This window comes from Eptesicus fuscus, chromosome 11, assembly GCF_027574615.1.
Source record: "Eptesicus fuscus isolate TK198812 chromosome 11, DD_ASM_mEF_20220401, whole genome shotgun sequence".
NCBI lineage: Eukaryota > Metazoa > Chordata > Mammalia > Chiroptera > Vespertilionidae > Eptesicus > Eptesicus fuscus.
In genome coordinates this window covers 81,273,615-81,293,698 of record NC_072483.1, presented here as the reverse complement: position 1 = coordinate 81,293,698, position 20,084 = coordinate 81,273,615, and the positions used below count along the sequence as shown (strand labels likewise).

Below are 20,084 nucleotides of genomic sequence, written 5' to 3'. Positions count from 1 at the left end.
AATTACTTAGAATATAAAGGTGAAGGCATATGCTTCACAGAATATTTTGGACAAATTCGAAGTGACTCACTTTACTGCTTGCTGTAAGCTATAATACTTGCTTCAGCTGAATTTTTAAAAAATCCAAGGTTAACAATCACAACTATGAAAAATGGAATTTAAGACAAAATTATAGAAATGTGTTTATAATGGAGCTTGAAGTAAAAAATTAATCCAAGTTCTTCCATTCTTTAAGTTTAAAAAGGGCAGGGGTAAGAAATTATCATTTTTAGTCTGCTAAAACCAAATGGACAGATATGTTTACTCTAATACAGTGGTCCCTTTCTCACCTGAGATTAAAATTTTATTCCTTGCCTCACTAAGCAGCTGTTTCTAACTTTCGGGTATTGTAATTTGACGCCTTAAGTGCTCATTAGAAATTCTAACAGAGTATTCCCAAATCACCACATTATACTATACTCGTTTTGGTGGGATCTCTATCAACACAAACTATTTATTTCACCCCAAAAGGGTAAAAATTGCTCACTCTGAATATAAAATACATATTCCTTTTCAACCCTTTTATGCAGGTGACATTTGCTTATGTATGGGAACAAAGATGAACTTTTTACCTCTTAGAGAAAAGTACAAAGTTCAAAGTATCTACCTAAAAGTAACAAATATTTGAAACTGTCTTATAAAATAAGCATGCACGCCTCTGTAATAACCTACATTGATCAATACTGATTCTGTAGAACTGAAGAAAAAGAGATCATATGTGAAATCTAGTGTGAATTTTCCTACAAATATGAAAGATGAACAACCAGCATAAGACTTCTTTAAAACACCTTCCTGTATTATTTTTAATTCAGCAAAGCATAAATTCATAATTCTAGTGATAAAAGCCACCCATACTATGAAAATACAGTTTCTAATTTATAGTAAACATACTCTATATGGAATTCTTTTTAACCAAAAAGAAGTCTGATAAAAAGTAAATGATTCAAGTAATCATTCTTTTAAGTAACTCCTTTTCAATAAATCATTCTTTTAAGTAACTCCTTTTCTACCTTTCAAGCACAGATTTTAAAGTTCCAAAATTATTATCATTACTTTCAACACCTAAGTAGTTCCTATAATTTTTCTCATTTAGGCAGATGACAAGTCAGAAACACTTTATAAGACTGCAAACTAAATACATCAGTACCAAGACTTCAAGCAACAGTTTTAAGGGGGGAAATTTTTATTTTTATAATCCTAGCAAGTCTATTAAATCACTATAAAAAGAAAATACTGAAACAGTACTTTTCAAGTGATTCCCCAAATTTACTATTCCTTTTTTTTTTTTTTAAATTACCAGTCTCTCATCTTTAGAAGCATTTCAAAGTTTACTTAGACTACTCCAGGAAAGCATCCTTACATTCACTGTATGTAAAAGGAAAAAGGACAAGAAAAAGAAAAACCCCAGCCTAATAAATCAAAGGCTGAGTCCCATTCGCAGCTCTTACCTACGATCCTCTGATTTGGGGATGGGGTTGGTGCAGCGTTGGCTGTTATACTTGGCCACATATTCACATTGCTTGAAGGGGGCAGTCTTGTCCTCCAGAACGTGTCTGATACAGAAAGCGTAGCCGTTGAGTCGCCGCTGCTTGCACAGTTTGGGGCTATATGAGCACAAGGGCTTATTGTCAACCTCAGAGAAGTGTATATGTTTCCCTTCATACATCACGTGACTCTATTCCTTGTGAACATCAGCTAAAAGACCACCACAAAAAAAGAAACCCAAATGATAAATCAGAGAGTATAAGGCAGATTAAGTTGAGAATTTTACTGAGCGACTTCTGGCCCCATAGCCATACCTGATTTTAAATCTTCTGCACCATAGCAATGTTAAGAGAACCCCAAGGATACCACACTTTGGAATGCTGCAGAATCAAGATGAAGCAGATTGTCTATAAAAATATCAAAAGGGCTAGTTAACAAAGTGAAATAAGCAAAAGTTTGCTCATCTCAGAAGTAAAATACTAGGATATCACCCTTCTAATGGGTGGAGTCTTCATTGTAATCCAATGTCCCAATACTGAATTAAAATAATAAGAGGCATAAAATATTAAGTTACCTTACCCCTCCAAACTGAACTAAATAACTTCTCCTCTGGTTAAGTTTTGGAAATACCTCAAAACAGGTAGGGGTTTTCCACCAAACAAATGCCATAAGGTCTTTTCATCTCATTACTGGTGTTTATAGGCTACTAGTAGCCCGTTTGCACGAAGATTCGTGCAATAGACCTTCATTCACCTGGCTGCCTGCACCAGTTTTCTGCCGGCACCGGGGACCCAGGCCTTGGCTGTGGCCACTGCCTTCTGCCTTCTTTCAGGGTCGGGGCGTGGCCCCGGGCGGTGGCCTTGGGCTCGGCCGCACCCAACATCCCTGCTAAGGATCGCAGGAGCCGACCCCCAGTGGTTTCCTGCGATCCGTGCAGGCTCCCCGCTGGTGCCCAAGGCCGGGAAAGCCTCCGCCCGAGGCTTTCCCAGCCTTGGGCTCTGCCACACCCCAACGTTCCTGCAACGGTTTCCTGGTGGGCGTGGCTTGGGCGTAGCGAAGGTGCGGTCAATTTGCATATTTGTCTATTATAAGGTAAGATACCTATTTTCAGAACCTGAATCTCTTTACAATGCCAATGGACAGCAAACTTCCCTCAGAAAGTCTACATTTTTTGATAAGTTGACAAGTGTTTGGCAATTTGTAACAAATGTTTTTATGAAATTTAAAAAAGAGCAAATTCCTGTTTGTAAAAAAAAGTAATTTTCCCTCCAATCTTCCCCCTCACTTAGCTCACTAAACTATAAACTTCTTGAGCCCAAAGACTAGTCACCCAACCACACTTCCACCACTCAGTTCAGTGCTTGGTACTACATGGCACTCCCAATTAAAATAAATCTAATCTAATAATAGACAAATATGCAAATTGACCGCACCTTCGCTACACCTAAGCCACGCCCACCAGCCAAGCCACGCCCACCAACCAATCAGGACGAGTATGCAAATTGCCCCAACAAAGATGGCGGCTAATTTGCATATCAAGACAGTGTCGAAAGAAGCCAAGAGCTGCAAAGGGGAGTAAAGCTTCGAAGAAGCAAGCAAGCCAGGGGGGCGGGGGGAGGAGAAGGGAGGAGCGAAGTCAGGGCCGTAGGCGAAGGGAAACGAAGGCGGGCTGGAGGAGAAGGCGGGGCCGGCGGCAAGGGCGGAGCGGAGGCGGGGCCGAAGGGAAACGCGGGCGGGCTGGAGGAGAAGGCGGGGCGTGTGACAAGGGCGGGGCGGAGGCGGGGCCGGGGGTGAAGGGAAACGCGGGCGGGCTGGAGGAGAAGGCGGGGCCGGTGACAAGGGCGGGGCGGAGGCGGGGCCGGAGGCGAAGGGAAACGCGGGCAGGCTGGAGGAGAAGGCGAGGCGGGCGGCAAGGGCGGGGCGGAGGCGGGGCCGGAGGCGAAGGGAAAAGCAGGCGGGCTGGAGGAGAAGGCGAGGCGGGCGGCAAGGGCGGGGCGGAGGCGGGGCCGGGGGCGAAGGGAAAAGCAGGCGGGCTGGAGGAGAAGGCGAGGCGGGCGGCAAGGGCGGGGCGGAGGCGGGGCCGGAGGCGAAGGGAAAAGCAGGCGGGCTGGAGGAGAAGGTGAGGCGGGCGGCAAGGGCGGGGCGGGGCGGAGGCGGGCGACAATGGCGGAGCAAAGGGAAACGCGGGCGGGCTGGAGGAGAAGGTGAGGCGGGTGATAAAGGTGGAGCGGAGGCGGGGCCGGGGGCGAAGGGAAACGCGGGCGGGCTGGAGGAGAAGGCGAGGCGGGCGGCAAGGGAGGAACGGAGGCGGGGTAGAGTGCAGCAGGAAATCCCATTGCAGGAATTTTCCTGCAACGGGAAAGCTAGTAGGATAATAATCATGGTTTATGAGTCTTTGGAGGTTTAGTTAGAAATGGAAGAAAGGACACAATACTCAGACCTCTCTAAACACAAAGTTCCAGCAATAGCATCTATATATTACTAGAGGCCCGGTGCATGAAATTTGTGCACTCGGGGGAGAAGGGTCCCTCAGCCCGGCCTGTGCCCTCTCGCAGTTTGGGAGCCCTTGGGGGATGTCCGACTGATGACCCCTGGGGAGCAGGCCTACGCCATCAGTCAGACATGGAGGTGGGAGAGGTTCCTGCCACACCACCTCTGCACTTCTTTCTGGCTGAGCAGCACTCCCCCTGTGGGAGTGCACTGACCACTAGGGGGTAGCTCCTGCATTGAGCGTCTGCTCCCTGGTGGTCAGTGTGTGTCATAGTGACCGGTGATTCCGCAGTTCGATTTGCATATTAGTCTTTTATCATATAAGATAAGACCACATGGTCTACAATAAAATTGAATCAACTAATCTGTCAAGTCAGGCTTGCAGTGGGCTGATGTGATCTAACACCCTTTCTCTACACTCTGAAAGTCACCCACATGGCTGTTAGAGCAGCTTAGATACCGGCTACAGAAAGCCTCAAAAAATACTCCCTCCTTTACTAAACTCAATATGAAATTCCTTATACAAGTGAATGGCAAGACACATAAATGCTTGAGGAGTCGGAAGACATATTCGCTCAAGTTCAGAATCTGGACTTACTTTGTTATCCTGAACAAGTCATTTAACCTCAGTTTTCTCATCTGTAAAATAGGGATAATAATAGTAGCTATGTTATCATCAAGCTGCTCCAAGGATCAAATGATAGAGCATGCAACACACCAAGTACTGAGCCTCGGACATGTTAAACAACGAACAAATGAAAATTATAGATTTTGAGAGAGAGAAGGGAGAGAAAAAGATCAAGAGCAAAACATAATCACGCACCCTCTCAGGGATCTAGCCCACAACCTGAGCATGTGCCCCAACTGGGTATTGAACTGGCAACCTTACGGTGCACTGCACGACACCCAACCAACTGAACCACGCCGCCAAGGTAATAATGCTGACTTTTAACATGACTTCCTGTTATGTTAAGAAAGTATCAAGTAATTCCTATTTTTGTAAGTTGTCCTATTTTTTAAAAAAACCTCAGAATTAATGATTAATGTTACCAAATTCTTTTTCAGCTTCTAGAGAAAATGATCATTTTTCTTTCATACTTTTAAAAATATGGTGTTTATTATTTTCTGATACTGAACTCTTCTTACAGTCTTGGGGTGAAAGCAACTTGGTCATTATGTATTATTATCTTAATGTGTTGCTGAGTTACACTTGCTAATATTTACGATTTCTGTAGTAGGAGAAAGGTCTAAATTTTCTGTTTGTGTGCTTTGCCAGAATTTGGTATAAATAAATATTTCAAAATATAATTTAGAGAATATTTCTCTTTTTCTATATTCTTGAGCAAGTTAAAAAGCACTGCAGTTATAATGCTCCTTAGAAGGTTGCCTGGGCTTAGTACTGGTTTTTCATAGTGAATCAGGTTTTAACATTTATCCCCATACAGTTTAGCAATATGACTTGTTATATTTAATTTTCTAAATATATGTGATTTTTTTTCTCATATTCAGTATATTCATTCATACACATATGTGATATCTGTGCTTTGTCCCTTTCTTCATGACAGGTTCAACAGGAGGTTGTTTCATGTTTTTTTCCAGTATCCTCTAAAATAAAAACGCAACGAACCAAAATCTCTTGGATTTATTAGTATCTCCATGTATGTTTTCTAATTCATCAGTTGCTGCTTTTAACTTTGATAATACTTTCTCTTATTGATTTTTAGAAAAAGAAGGGAGGAGGGAGAGAGAAACATTGATGTATGAGCGAACTATCGATCAGTTGCCTCCTGCATACCCCCTACCAGGGATCAAGCCACAACCTGGGCATGGAATCAATCTGGCAACCTTCTGGTGCGTGGGATGACACCCAACCGAGCCACAATGGCCAGAGCGATACACTTTCTGTTTGCTTTTCATTTATTATTTTTTGTAACTTCTTTGGGCCGAATTATTCTATTTTCATTTTTTCTTGCTTAGTAATTTATGAATCTTCCGGAGTACTGCTTTAGCCATATCCCAAAGGTACTATTACACAGAATTCTGAATATCAGCACTTTTTAGTTGATTTGGATTTGATATTTTAATTTCTCCTTTGACCCAAGAGTTATATATTTTTAGACTAGAGGCCCAGTGCATGATTAAATCATGCACGTGTAGCTATCTGTCCGCTGGTCGGGACCCGGTGTGGCTGGCAGTTCCAAAGTCCCTGGGCCCCTAGGGTGAGGCGGGGCGGGGGCGTGGTCCTCCGGCAGCTGGAGCCCAGGCTGGGGTCTTGCCTTTGCCGCCGCCTCCTCTACCTTCCGGCTCCCTCATAAGCCCTCCCTCGGCCTGCCCGGGCTGCGTGGAAACCCATGTCCTCTGCGGACACCACTGCACCCTCCTGCGGCCCAACTGCCGCCAGACTCCTCCCCGGGGAGCCGCGCCGCCTCGTCAGCCGGAGCCTCCAAACGCCCGCTCGCTGCCCCAGAGGCCCCTTCTGTGCCGCAGCACAGCCATGGCGCAGACTCTGAGCTCGCGCCGCTGCTGGCGATGCGAGCTCAGCGTCCTGCCGGCCCAATCACCACCCTGGCCACCCCGAATCCCGCCCCCTGCGCCTCCTGCTGGCCCAATCGTGGGCGTAGTGGAGTGATGGTAATTTACATATTACCTATTATGTAGGATGGTAGAGTTTTATGTTTTCCTTGTTTCAGTTGTAGTTAAGAATAAGGAGCATATCTGCATATATTTCTGGTTTTTTTTTTTGGATTTGACTGAGACTGTCTTTGGGGCCTAATAAGGATTCTTGTTAAAACTCATTCATTGTACCCAGGGTATGTTGTTTGTTACACCATATATCATGGTATTAACATCCACTATATTATTACACTAGAGGCCCAGTGCACGAAATTCGTGCACGGGGGTGGGGTGGGGGGGAGGGGGCTGTCCCTCAGCCCAGCCTGCACCCTCTCCAATCTGGGACCCCTCGAGGGATGTCTGACTGCCCATTAAGGCCCAGTCGGACATCCCTCTCACAATCCAGGACTGCTGGCTCCCAAATGCTCGCCTGCCTGCTTTCTTGATTGCCCCTAACCACTTCTGCCCGCCAGCCTGATCACCCTCTAACCACTCCCCTGCCAGCCTGATTGATGCCTAACTGCTCCCCTGCCAGCCTGTTTGCCCCTAACTGCCCTCCCCTGCAGGCCTGGTCACCCCTAACTGCCCTCCCCTGAAGACCTGGTCCCCTCCCAACTGCCCTTCCCTGCAGGCCTGGTCGCCCCCAACTTCCCTCCTCTGCCGGCTTGGTCACCCTAACTGCCCTCCCCTGCAGGCTTGATTGCCTCCAACTGCCCTCCCTTGCAGGCTTGGTCCCTCCCAACTGCCCTCCCCTGCTGGCCATCTTGTAGTGGCCATCTTGTGTCCACATGGGGGCAGCCTTCTTTGACCACATCGGGGCAGCCATCTTGAGTGTTGGAGTGATGGTCAATCTGCATATTACTCTTTTATTAGATAGGATATTTTGTCCGCTTGCTCTATCAAGAGCTGAAAGAGATCAGTCAAAATCCCCTACTATGATATGATTTGTCTATTTCTCCATATATTTTTTTGTTTTATAAATTTTAAAGCTGTATTATTTGACATATAAGATTCATAACCACTAGATTATCCTTTTTTATCATTAGGAAATGCAACTCAAGTGATAAACTCTCATTTTTGTTGTTTCAATTTGCCAGTTACATATTTACCCACTGTTTTTAAATAATGGGTCAGAAAACTCTGGCATACAGGACTAATCTGTTAATTCACTTACATGTTGTCCATGGCTGCTTTCATGCTATAACAGTAGAGCTGAACAGTTGCAACAGAGATTGTATGTCTGAAAAGCCTAAACCATGTACTAAAATAGTATCTGCTGGTCCCATTTAGATGACATCTCTTAATTGCTTTGACTTTTCTGCTCTAATCTGAGTGTCATTTTCCTTTAATAAATGGGTTTATCCAATTTATAATTTTTATATTTATTTACTTGGAAAATATTTCATCTTAATTTTATTATTTTACTAGTGGCCCAGTGCACAAAATTTGTGCGGGGGTGAGGTGGGGGTGGGGGAGGTGTCCCTCAGCCTAGCCTGTGTACCCTCTCCAATATGGAACCCCTCGGGGGATATCCCTCTTGCAATCCAGGACTGCTGGCTCCTAACCGCTCACCTGCCTGCCTGCCTGATCGCCCCTAACCACTCTGCCTGCAGGCCTGCTCGCCCTCAACTGTCCCCTCCTCTGCCAGTCTTCTCGCCCCCAAATGCCCCCCCCCCCCGCCAGCCTGCTCAACCCCAACTGCCATCCCCTCCTGGCCTGATCGCCCCTAACTGCCTCTGCCTTGGCCCTGCCACCATGGCTTTGTCCGGATGTTCAGAAGGTCTCCCAGTCTAATTAGCAAATTAACCTTTTATTAGTATAGACTAGAGGCCCGGTGCACAAAATTCGTGCATGGATAGGGTCCTTAGGCTTGGCCAGTGATCAGGGCCAATTGGGGCCTTCCTTCCCCCTGTTGCTGGCCGGGGCCTTCATTCCACGCTGCCCCCTGGTGGTCAGCACACATCATAGCGAGCAGTCGAACTCCTGGTCAGTAGAACTCCAAAGGGGACAATTTGCATATTAGCCTTTTATCATATAAGGATTTTTTACATTGCTTTTAGATTTTGATTCTTTTTATTACATAGTCTATTTTCTTGGAAGATTTAGTCTGTGTCCTTTAGATAACATTTTTTTTACTGCACACTAAGAAAATTAGTATGCTTAGCATTATCATGATTGATCTCATGTTATGAATGAGAAAAATTTCCTAACCTACACATCCCAAATGCAGTATTTTTTCCTTGTATTATGATTTTTACATTGCCATAGTTTATAACTTTCCCCCCCTTTTTTCAATACATCCTTTATTGATTTCAGAGAGGAAGGGAGAGGGAGAGATACAAAGAAACCTCAATGGTGAAAGAGAATCATTGATCAGCTGCCTCCTGCACACCCCACACTGGGGATCAAGCTTGTAACCTGAGCCCACAACATGGGCATGTGCCCTGACCAGTAACCAAATCATGACCTCCTGGTTCATAGGTTGATGCTCAACCACTGAGCCACACCAGCCGGGCAGTTTATAACATTTTAATGCTGGTTCTACATTTAAATTTATTCCGTGCTATTCACTAATCCATTTTGTTTTTAATTGATCTCTGATTCAATGGTTTATAACATAGTCACCTCTCTTCTCTATCTCCCCTTCCTCTCCACCCCCAACACAAGGCTGACTTATGGAATCTCAGCCATGGTTTTTCTGTTTGGAAATATATGTCAACTAAATAATATACTTAAACTATAGCTTATCTGGACATAAAATTCTGGGGTCAGATACTTTTTTTATCTACAAAATTTGTATATTTTTTCCCATATCGTCTGGAATGAAAATGCCTGAGGCCTGCCTCTTTATTTTATACAGGGCTTGTGGTGTTTTTTTTTTTCCATTTTGACCTAATGTCTTTATATTTAAGGACTAGAAACTACTTTAGAGGCTGGCTGGCATGGCTCAGTGGTTGAGCGTTGACCTCTGAACCAGAAGGTCACAGTTCAATTCCAGTCAGGGCACATGCCTGGGTTGCGGACTTGATCTCCAGTAGGGGGCGTGCAGGAGGCAACTGATTGATGTTTCTAGCTCTCTCTCCCTCTCCCTTCCTCTAAAATCAATAAAAACATATTTTTAAAATGTATTTTTAAAACAAACAAAAAAAATAAGAATGTATTAAAATCTGCCTAGTCAACATCCTTCTAATGCTAAGAATTCAGTAATCTATCCAATTGCCCTCTTTCAGCATTTGCCACTAGGTGGGAAAGAAAGCTTTCGCTAATCATCTCTATGCCATTACAAAAAGGTGTTTAATTTCAACCTCTTATAAAAAACTTCTCTGCCATCTTAATATTTTTACACCTGTGATTAATTTTTTCTTCCCATGTATTTGATTTTTAATGTTTTTAATTTCTTTTAATTTTTCTGATTTTTAATGTTTTAAAGTCCTATTAAAAGCCAACTTTATATCATTCTTTGCATTTTACTTTTGAACAATCAGCTGGTTTCTCCATTTTCAAATCCCTCTTTTAAAAGCTCAACTTAATCTCTATACTTAAACTTTCAATTCCCTGATGAATTCACTCACTTTAAATATCATAAAAGGAAAGAATGTTTGGGGAAAATGGCCCTCTGCTTGGAAATCTAACTTCTTTCTAAGTGAGTATTATTTAATATCAAAATCGCTTTGTCTATAAACTGGAAACAACTATTCCTCTAATAGGTTTTTCCTTTCTTTTATTAAAGAAGACATTATGACAAAATCACTAAGGCAGTTCTCAGGGAAAAGACCCTACATTTTTTTCATTTTTTTACATCCAGCCTCCCACCACTGAAGCTCTTTACCCCTACTCCACCAAAGGTGAAGTTCACATGGCCTTCACTCTGTGACACTCCTTGTAAAATATAAAGAGTGGAGAAACAGAATATATAAATATAAAGTCCACATGATCTTAATCAAATGTCTTATACACGCTAATATTTAAATACTATCATATCTCTAATCCATAAAGAAGTGCTATGCCTAAGCTCTACCTTTTAACACATGTTAACTATCACTTAAAAGAGGAAGGAAAAAAATCCTAATGAGACAACTATAAGTAGATATTTTCTTCAACCATGGAAATAATTTGCTTAGAATATAACAGATATATGCTCCCTTAAGGAGGGGAATGCAGATAATTAAGCACTTTAGAGTGGCAGCAAAATAGAAACTCTTATTATTACCAAAAGCAAAAACAACGACATTGAGAATAGTCTCACAGAAAGAATATCTCCATGGTAAACATACCCATATACCAAAATTCAAAAGTAAAAAATATGGTTAGGTGTTAAATATTGAAAACAACAACAACAACAAAAACACACACAATCCTCCTTGATATTCTATGCTGAGTTTAACTGGAAAATGAAACAATTCATTTTTATAGTTTCTTTCATCTTGCAAATACAGAGACGTTAGCAGGGGACAAAAGTAAGACATGTAAGCTTATAACAAAAGCACCTACAGCCCTTTCAGTCTTCCAACAGCAACCATAATCCAATTGGACAACAAATATGAACATTCCTCTCTTTGGGACTGCTGCTGCACCACCTCCACGTGGGATCTCTATACGTCATGACTGTTCTTTTGAGTCTCGGGTTTCAGAAGCATGTTCATTTCACCGCCACAGCATTTTTCCCTAATTGCCAATCTGTAATTTTATATTCTACCCCCTTTTAACAGCCTAGACCAGTGGTCGGCAAACTCATTAGCCAACAGAGTCAAATATCAACAGTACAACGATTGAAATTTCTTTTGAGAGCCAAATTTTTTAAACTTAAACTTCTTCTAACGCCACTTCTTCAAAATAGACTCGCCCAGGCCGTGGTGTTTTGTGGAAGAGGCACACTCAAGGGCCAAAGAGCCGCATGTGGCTCGCAAGCCGCAGTTTGCCGACCACGGGCCTAGACCTACAACACACCTTACAATTTTTTAAATCCAGCATGGACCTAAATTCTCAGAATATTAGTTTTTTTATATATTTAATAGAAATGAAAAGAATAGTTACTTACCCCAGAGTCACTTTCCAGTCTTTAAAAAAGCTTCTCTACCTCTCGCATTTTAAGCTTTTTATGAAGACTTTTAATTCAACTTTGTAGAGCAAAAAAGTGAAATAAAATACTAAACAGATAAGTATATTAATTAAAAAAAAAAGCACTAACATCCCACATACTAATGTGAAAAGCAGTAAAATTAGAAATAATGAAAGTCAACTGATGGGAAGAAAAACGTCCTATCACCCAAAAATATGAACAATATTCAGTATAAAGTTCAAACTAAATATTTTTAAATAAATCAAATAAATGCTATTGAATGTCTATTATATTCCAAGCTGCACTTGACAAATAAGTTTGCTTATGAATTTAAATTAAATGGCCTTTACAGTAGGTGAGTTCCTCACCTGATTTATCAGAAAGGTAAAGGAGAGTGCTGCAGAAGTTGAGAGCACTTACTGTCTCTAGTGGGTATCAGAGATGGCACTCAATTCTGGTTCTCCTAATTACTAGGTCTATGACTTTGGGCAAGTAACTTAGGTTTCAGTTTTCTCATATGTAAGGCAAGATTACAATAGTCATGGAGTTGTTTAGAATTAAATTAGGCATTTCACGAACCATGCTTAGCATGGTATCAAGCACACAGTAATCACTTAATGTTAACTATTAGAAGCTGTAAGTAGTAGTTTATTAGTATTATCATTTTAATCTACAATCTGCAGAACTAAAATGCATTCTCCAGCTGCTAGTGGTTTTCTGAATGGTACAGTGTAACTCTCCATTAAGTCAGGCCCTCCCACCCTTTTGGGGGCTATGCTAATAGAATCCACTGAGAATTCTTCCCTATAATCCATATTAAAAATAATGTCTACCTTCTATACAGCATCTCTATACTGTTGTTCTTGTGATGGAAATAACTAGCAGAGCAGTGTCTGACTTGGTTACAGCATTATTAGCTCCAGTAAATAAATCATCCTTTACAACAAATGCCTTCTGAGTTCCTGTCCATGCCACAGTCACTCTCAATTGTTATGGAAACCCTATATTGCAGCACAAGAAGAAAAAAGTTGTAGCTATAATCCTCAAAGTTCTTTTGTTCTACAAATCTGAAACTAATGTCCTCTTTGTTGCTAAACTCCACATACACTATTCCATCTCTTACTTGACCTCTCTGCAGCATTCGATTCTGCTGGACACTTTCCCTTTCTTGAAAATCTTCCTGAAAAAAGAAAATCTTCCTGGCTGCCTAGTGACTTCGTTTCTCTTGCCCCCACACTCAAGCGTCAATATTCCCAAAGATCCTCTTTCCCTTGTTTTAGGGATGCAAGATGAAATACCTACATGGGCCAGCAGGGTGGGCCAGGGGCAGACTGTGGCAAACTTTGCTCCTCTCAAGGGGACTGACTTAAACCAGTTCCAGTAAATTGATGCAATTAATTAAAAAAAACACAAATAAATAAAAAGCAGACCCAGAGTTTCTAGATCTTCCAATTTTTCAAAGGAAGATAAAATTCCAAATAATCCCACAAAATATTTTAATCTTTTTCATGTCAGCAGCTCATTAAAACCCGTTAAATTCAAAATGTATTGTGGTAGGCAGTTAGACAGACAGGAGCAGAGCAAGAACCCTGGGCCGTGTCACCGGGGTGGAAAGCCCTGGGTGCCTAGCGAAGGACAAAATGTAGGGTGGGACCTTGCCCTCAGGGTGGCCTTTCCTCCCCTAGCAAATTGCTGGTCACGCGGTTTGGACCCCCTGACCTTTCCTCCCTAGAGATAACATCTAGGTCTCAGCTGTATTTCAGCTCCAGGCCCAGAAAAGCAGCAAAACCAGCCACAGCTGATATCAGGACCTGCTGCACTGAACGACCCCCTGCCCTGGTGCCACAGGAGACCACAGCCCGGAAAGGACACACCTGGAGAGCTGCTGAATATTCTACTGAGATCTCCTCCTGGGACCTCCCCTGAAATCTCCACTCTTCAGCTCCAAGGGCCCCTCCTGTACCTCTATAACTTGTTTCCTAAGCCCATTTCTTCTAGGAATTACTTTTTCTACATCTATGATGTCTTGGCTTTTTGTTGCTAAGAACTCAAGTACCAAGGTTGCTGAACCCAGGTCCAGTCTGACCCCACTGGTCAACACCCTGTGCCATTCCTGCCACCTACCACAGTATTACCTTGAGAAATTTATTTTATAAATCTATGAAATGGCAGTGATCAAGTCACACACAAACACACACAAAGTGTGAGTCAAACAAGACACTTCCACAAGCTTTCATTTTCATTTCTACTCTACATCTACCCCAAGATTAGGTTATTATCCCAGATTTCAAACCAAATGTACAAAACTGTTAATGTGAATAAGTGCATTTTTCTGGACAAGAGTCGGTAAAGTTCATCAGTCTCAAAAAAAAGATTAAGGACAAATTTTTCTCCTTCTACAACTCCAGCTGTTATCTGTACAAGGATGATTCCCAAATCTACATCCGGTCAGCCTAGGCAGCCACTTTACCTTGGTAACCTCTCCACTTCGCTCCATCTCTGGTGCCATTGCCACCACCACAGTTCAAACCTTCAATCTCTTCTCAGCAGCGCTGGGTCTAATTCCAGTCTTGCCCTCCTTTATTCCACCCTTTGTACAACTCAAGTTCTCAAAAATGCGAATAACTTATTTAGCCAAAGGCTTCAAGGTCTGCTCATAATTGTAAAAGGAATCCAAACATCAATTCCTTAGGATCTGGCCAGGCTGACTTCTCCCTCTTGCACTATTTATTGCTCTTCCTACAACTCCCATAATTTGCAACACTGAACACTTTTGTGTCCTCCGGCATTTATTCATACTTTCAGGTCCCACCCTCAGAAGTGCCTTCCTAAAACTTCCCGTTTGCTTAGCACAGAAACACCCCAGGAAAGTCCTCACTTTAAGGGTTGCCCCAGGGCAGCCAGAATAAATAGCTTTCCAGCCTCCAGGCCTCGGGGAGAACCTCTCCCTTATCATCCAAGGTTGTATAAGTCAGCGGTTTTTTTCCTTCTCCACTAGACTAAAAACTCCTCAAGGGCAGAGAACGTGTCTTTGTATTGCGGGGCCCACTGTTACAGTTAAATGAATGAAACAGCAAGGCTCCAACAACGCCTGCCATCACCTCAACACCCCACCCTCCCAAGGTCAGGCCACACACACCCAGGCAGCAGGGAGATAACTAAAAGAGTTTTAGAGGAAGAGCTGGAAGTAAAAGAAAACCCACCTTCTTGCCCACTCACAGAATTCAAAAGCAGAGGCTACACTAATATCAAGCTGCTGAAAGTTTCTATGAATATACTGCTAATTTCCTACTGGCACAAAAATACTTATTTGCCCCATGAAGGTAATTATAACATTCTATCTGCACTCAATACTCACTAGTATTATTAGTTTAGTATATATACTGAATCAAGAACTCATTCAGATTAAAAAAAAAAAAATCACATGGAAAGTACTGAAACTCTTTAGAGGAAAACACTACCAAAAGGTCCTGCACCAGGCACCGTTCTAAGGGCTTTGTGTGCAATTCCTCATTTAACCATCACAGCAACCCAATGAAGAAGGTATTATTATCACCTTCTCTCACAGATGAGAAAACTGAGAATGAGATTAAGTAATTTGTCCAAATCACAAAGGTAGGATTCAAGGCCAGTTTAACTCCTGAGCCCAAGCTTTAACCAACAAAAAACTACACAACATTGTTAAATGGAAAAATCCTCAGATTGTGTTTATGTTGTATGCACACACAAAACAAAACACAACATGTTAACAATGGTTATCTCCTGGGATAAATCTGAGTGGAATGAATATGAGAATGTATTACTTTTAGTCAGAAAAAAAGCAAACAAACAAATAAGAGAAACGCTTTTCAGATGGCGCGAACAGAAAGGTGAGGTGGGCTCGGGGAATTAATATTTAAGGAGCACCAACTAAGAGCCAAGCACATGGGTGTCCCAATTAATTATCTGCCCAACATTTCATACAATAATCATTTCACACATTAGAGGGGTTTCCTTATGACCATAACATTATAACAATGGGCTATCTCATCTAATCTTTACCTCAAAAGGGGGTATTTCTATTTCACAGATAAACTAACCAAAGAGGAAGTAACCCATCCACTGGAAGAGCTGGGATGAGAATCCAAAGCCCAGTCCAAATTTGTGTCTGACTGTAGCATTTCATGCTACAAATAAAATCGAACTGAAAAAAATTTTTTGAACTGAAGAGCTGTCTTAAAAACCATCAGAACCTAGGAGCCTGGCATCTTTAGTGCAATGAGGGAAAAGAGAGGCTCTAGATTTTAACTTGAAGTTTTAGTGCAGAGTATCTTTACACGTGTCTCAAAATAGCCAGAAGTATTGTCTAAAATCAGCATTACAGTCAGAGCTCTGGGACAAACAGAGTTACATTAGCATAAATTAAATGGGCTTGGATGTGACTCCATTGTATATGCAGTGGAGTATCTGCTTTTGGGGACAATTTGCTGCTTCCAACCCATTCTCACCTATCTACCTATTGCTTACAAGTTACCAAGTGCGTGTGGGGAGAGACCGGGTTACAAGACCAAGGGACTGTTAACTGTATTCAGAAATAAATGGCCTCTCAATATCCATAACTATTGTTCCAAACCTGGAGAGTGAAAGCTGCTAACCCTGGGGGAACATCTCAAATAAGAATGAATGGATCAGCATTTTTTTTTTTAATGACTTGTTTAATTCTGGGTGCTCTGACTTAGAAATTTTAAAATCCATCAAAATCAAAATTTCATTTCTCTAAGAATAGCAGTGACATGATTTGCTGAGAAAAATAGTTGGGGTGGGGTATTCAAATTTCCTTCCACAATCTTTCAGAGGAAAGAAAAATTGATTCTTTCAGACTTATAAATCAAAATAAATATTTATTTTTGGAACTAAATGTTTAAGAGTAAAAAAGTATCTCACCTTCGCAATTTAAAATTAATTCCGTATTTGCCCTGAAGTCTCTTATTCGTTTCAAATAAAATGTAGCTTTTGAAAATAAACCCCACCATTTCTTCAGGAATAAAGTCCTTGAGGCAATTAAATTAAGAAATTAACATATTTTGTAACAGGGTGGAAAAAGTACAAAACTTTTGGGATTTATACATATAGTTTTTTAAAGCTTAGGAATGTGAAGTTCAACCTGTATCTTTAAAATATTGAATTATGAGGCAAAGGGATTTTTTTTTTTTAAACCTTAAAATGTTGTGCAAAGAGACTCATTGAGTGATTTCCTCCAACCAATATGCTCTAAAAAATGCCAAACTCCAACAGAAGTAACCATTTTGGGTACACACGTCCATAAACACGTCCAAGTCAATAAGCAATTTCAATTAATCAATAAAGTTAAACAACCATTAACTGTAATTTGCATATTTTGTACGCCATCCACATCACCTCAAATATCACGCCTTCCTTCAGAGCAATGCTAAATGCTGGACCTCTCTCGCGGTGGGAAAACAGAAGTAGTTTTAAGTCAGGCAGACAAAAGGAAAAGACTCAGTAAGGCTCCCAGGAGTCTCACCCTCCCATGCCTGCCAGAAGTCAGCACGGACCGAGTCCGGGGTCACCCCTCCACTGCTCCGCCAGGGCCCCGTGCACGGGGTCACTGTGCTCTGGGGGTCGGTGGTCGGAAGGTGGAGCACCCCAGCCGGCCAACGCCAGGCTGCCAGCAGGCAGGACGCTCATGCAAACACACCCAGCATCCTGCCCGGGGTCCCCCACCAAGGGCGGGGGGGAGGGAAGAACAAATGAAAAGAGGAAAAAGCACCTCTCCAAACCTGCCCATCCCGGAGGCTGGTCGCGGGGGGCAGGGTGCATTAACATTCCAACTTCCATACTAAAGCACCCCCAGAAGGAGGTGAAGTGCAGCCACCGGAAACATCCCATCCCTGGAAACCAGGACCTCTAGATGGGGAAATGTAAGTTTTCAACTAAAACAAAACAAGCAAACAAAACCCTTTCAAAAGCTCACGGCCCCCAAACAGAGCTAACATTGAACGCGCTTGAACACAGAAGGCAGAGAAAACACGGCGTCCGCTAGGCTCCGTCCCCCGAGGGCTCCCCCGCAGACCCTCCGGAGCGGCAGCAATCCCCAATTTCCCTTACACCCCCATCTTCCCCACGGCTGGGGCCGCAGAGAAGAGACCCCAGAAACGCAAAGAGTTATCAGGAGCCACCAACTACGGATCCTTAAGCCGTGTTTCAGGAGGTGCCCTGCCCACCTCCTCTACCTCCCCGTTTTTCCTGCTCCCACGCGAACTGACAACCAGGGTCCCCCCGCCCCCCCCCCCCACCCCGGGCTGTTCACGTGTTCGGCTCCCCGGACAGTGACCACACCGGACGGGAAACTCCCACCTCGGGGGGCGGCTGCACACACCCAGCCCCGCGCCCTGACGGGGTCCCCGCCGCCCACGCCCTCCCGCGGGGCCGGAGACCCGGAGGAATCCGGGGTGAAAGGGGGTGTGTGTGGGGTGTGGGGGTGGGGGGGGGGGCGCTGCCAGATCGGAAAGTAACCGCCCCGGTGTCCGGGCTAAAAAAAGGCGACGCGGAACGCTGGCGCCCACAGAAAGCCCACCTGAACCCACCGCCCACACCCCGGGCACTAACGCACAAGCGGAGGGCAATCCCGGGGAAACTTTTCCGCCCGGGACGAGCAGGCCCTCGCCAGCCGGGCTCCCGGGGGTGGGCTGGAGTTGGCAGCCCGGCGGGGCTCGCGGGGCGCGGGGTGGGGCGCGGGGTGGCGAGGGGTGCAGGGGCGGAGTACCTTCACGGACAGGAACTGGCCCAGAGTTTCCAAATAGCCGAGTGCTCTCCCCCACGCCCTCGGGGGTCGCGAGCGCTAGCGCCAGGGCTCCCCGAAAGGAGGGCAGCCCCCCATTCGGGCCTAAAAGGAAACTTTCCGGGCCGCGGCTGCACCTGACTCCTCGCCGCCCCGCCACCCCACCCCACGCCCGCCAGGCCGCCCGCCCGCCCGCCCCGCCCCGCCAGGCCGCCGGCGCGGAGGAGGGGGCCGAGCACACACAACTCTTCCCGGGTGGGGGCGGGGGCGCCGGCGGGGGTCCGGGGGAGGGGGGCGCCGGGCGGGGGGAGGCGGGGGCGCCGGGCGGGGGGAGGCGGGGGCGCCGCTCCCCACTCCTAGGCCCCGGCGCGCCCCGTTCCGGCCGCCCGGGCCTAGCGCCCGCGGGGGACTCCGGCCGGCGCAGGTCCCGGCCCCACAGCGCCGCCGTCCCGCCCGGAGGCCGCGGGGACCCGCGGGGGCGCGGGGAGCCCCGGGTGCGGGGCAGGGCGCGGTCGCCACGGGGCCCCGCCGGCCCGAGGCCTAGCCGGCACCCCCGCCCCGCACCCCACCCCGGCCCGCAGGCCGCGCCGCTCGCTCCGCTCCGGCCCCGCAGGACCCGGTCCGCCCGCCCGCCCGCCGTCCCCGCCCGCGGGCACCCCCCCCCCCCAGGCCCCCCGGGCCCCCTGCCCCGCCGCCCCGGCGCCGGCCCCCCTCACCCTTTCATTCTCCGTCCCGGGCCCGGCGTGGGCCGCCGAAGCCCCGGCCTCACGTACGCGCGCTCGCCGCCCGCCCTGCCTGCGCGGCCCAGCCCGCCGCCCTACGGGAGCCCGGGGATGTGGGCCGGGCCTGGGGCCGCCTCTGCTTACCTTTCAGCTGCTTTTTTTTTTTTTTTTTTTTTTCCTCCTTCCCCCCTGTTCCTCGGCCGGCCTGACAGATCAGAGTGAGAGGCGCTGGCGATGGCCTCGGAAGCTCGGCGGCGCTGCGGCCGCTCCCCACTGGGCTCCGGCGAGAGCCTGTCCCTGTCAGGCGAGAGGGGTGAGGATCATATTTTTTATTTGGGAAACTCAAAAGTGCTCCCGGGGTCGGTGATTATTAAGGGGAAATCCCTGAATCTCCTCGCCAGCCAAGAAGGCAGGGCTGCCGGCTGCGCTAGAAGGGGCGGCAGCCTCCTACAGCACCACTACAGGCACTGCGGGGACATAACACCACCCGGCCGCTCCCCGGCCTCCGAAACGACAACTTTCCTACCATCTTGGCGGCCGGGGAAGGGGGGCCGGGGGGACAAGTGCACCCGCGCCCGACCAAGGACAGATTTCGGCTTCTCATCTCGGGGGGAAAGGGCACCCCGGCCGTCCACACCGGCGCCTGGGTGGGGGGGCGGGGGGGAAGCGGGCCAGGAAACGGGGGGAGCTGCTGGAGAAGCGTGCCCGTGGGCGCCCGGGGGGCAGCGTGTCTGCATCTTCTGGTGGGAAGAAATCTTCCCAGGACCCCGGGCTCCCGGTGATGGCTGTTTTCTGTTTTCCCATGTAAGTGTCGGTGGTATTTTAAGGTTTGTGTGTGTGTGTGTTTCAGGCTCATCATGATTTTTTTTTTTCCCCCTCCGTTACAGATGTAAAA

At 45.8% G+C, this 20,084-nt stretch overlaps 1 protein-coding gene and 1 long non-coding RNA gene across 6 annotated transcripts in view; one reads left to right on the top strand and one right to left on the bottom strand.

Annotated features, from left to right (window-relative positions):
* The window catches only part of INO80D (INO80 complex subunit D), a 50,044-nt gene extending 30,621 nt beyond the window's left edge, over nt 1-19,423 (bottom strand). Inside the window, exons 1-4 of the mRNA XM_054722752.1 lie at nt 19,334-19,423; nt 4,613-4,653; nt 1,839-1,931; nt 1,488-1,734 (exon numbers count right to left, since the gene is read on the bottom strand). Coding sequence (XP_054578727.1) covers nt 1,488-1,705 — 218 coding nt within the window. The 5' untranslated portion in view covers nt 1,706-1,734; nt 1,839-1,931; nt 4,613-4,653; nt 19,334-19,423. The remainder of the gene's footprint in view (nt 1-1,487; nt 1,735-1,838; nt 1,932-4,612; nt 4,654-19,333) is intronic.
* The window catches only part of LOC114232859 (uncharacterized), a 34,747-nt gene continuing 32,699 nt past the window's right edge, over nt 18,037-20,084 (top strand). For 2 of the 5 annotated variants that reach the window (XR_008557387.1, XR_008557388.1), the window contains exon 1: nt 19,373-19,502. This is a non-coding gene — a long non-coding RNA (uncharacterized LOC114232859). Of the gene's footprint in view, nt 18,149-18,781; nt 19,087-19,170; nt 19,237-19,372; nt 19,503-20,084 lie in introns of those variants that run through there. The other 3 variants (XR_008557390.1, XR_008557389.1, XR_008557391.1) reach the window with 3 other exon arrangements.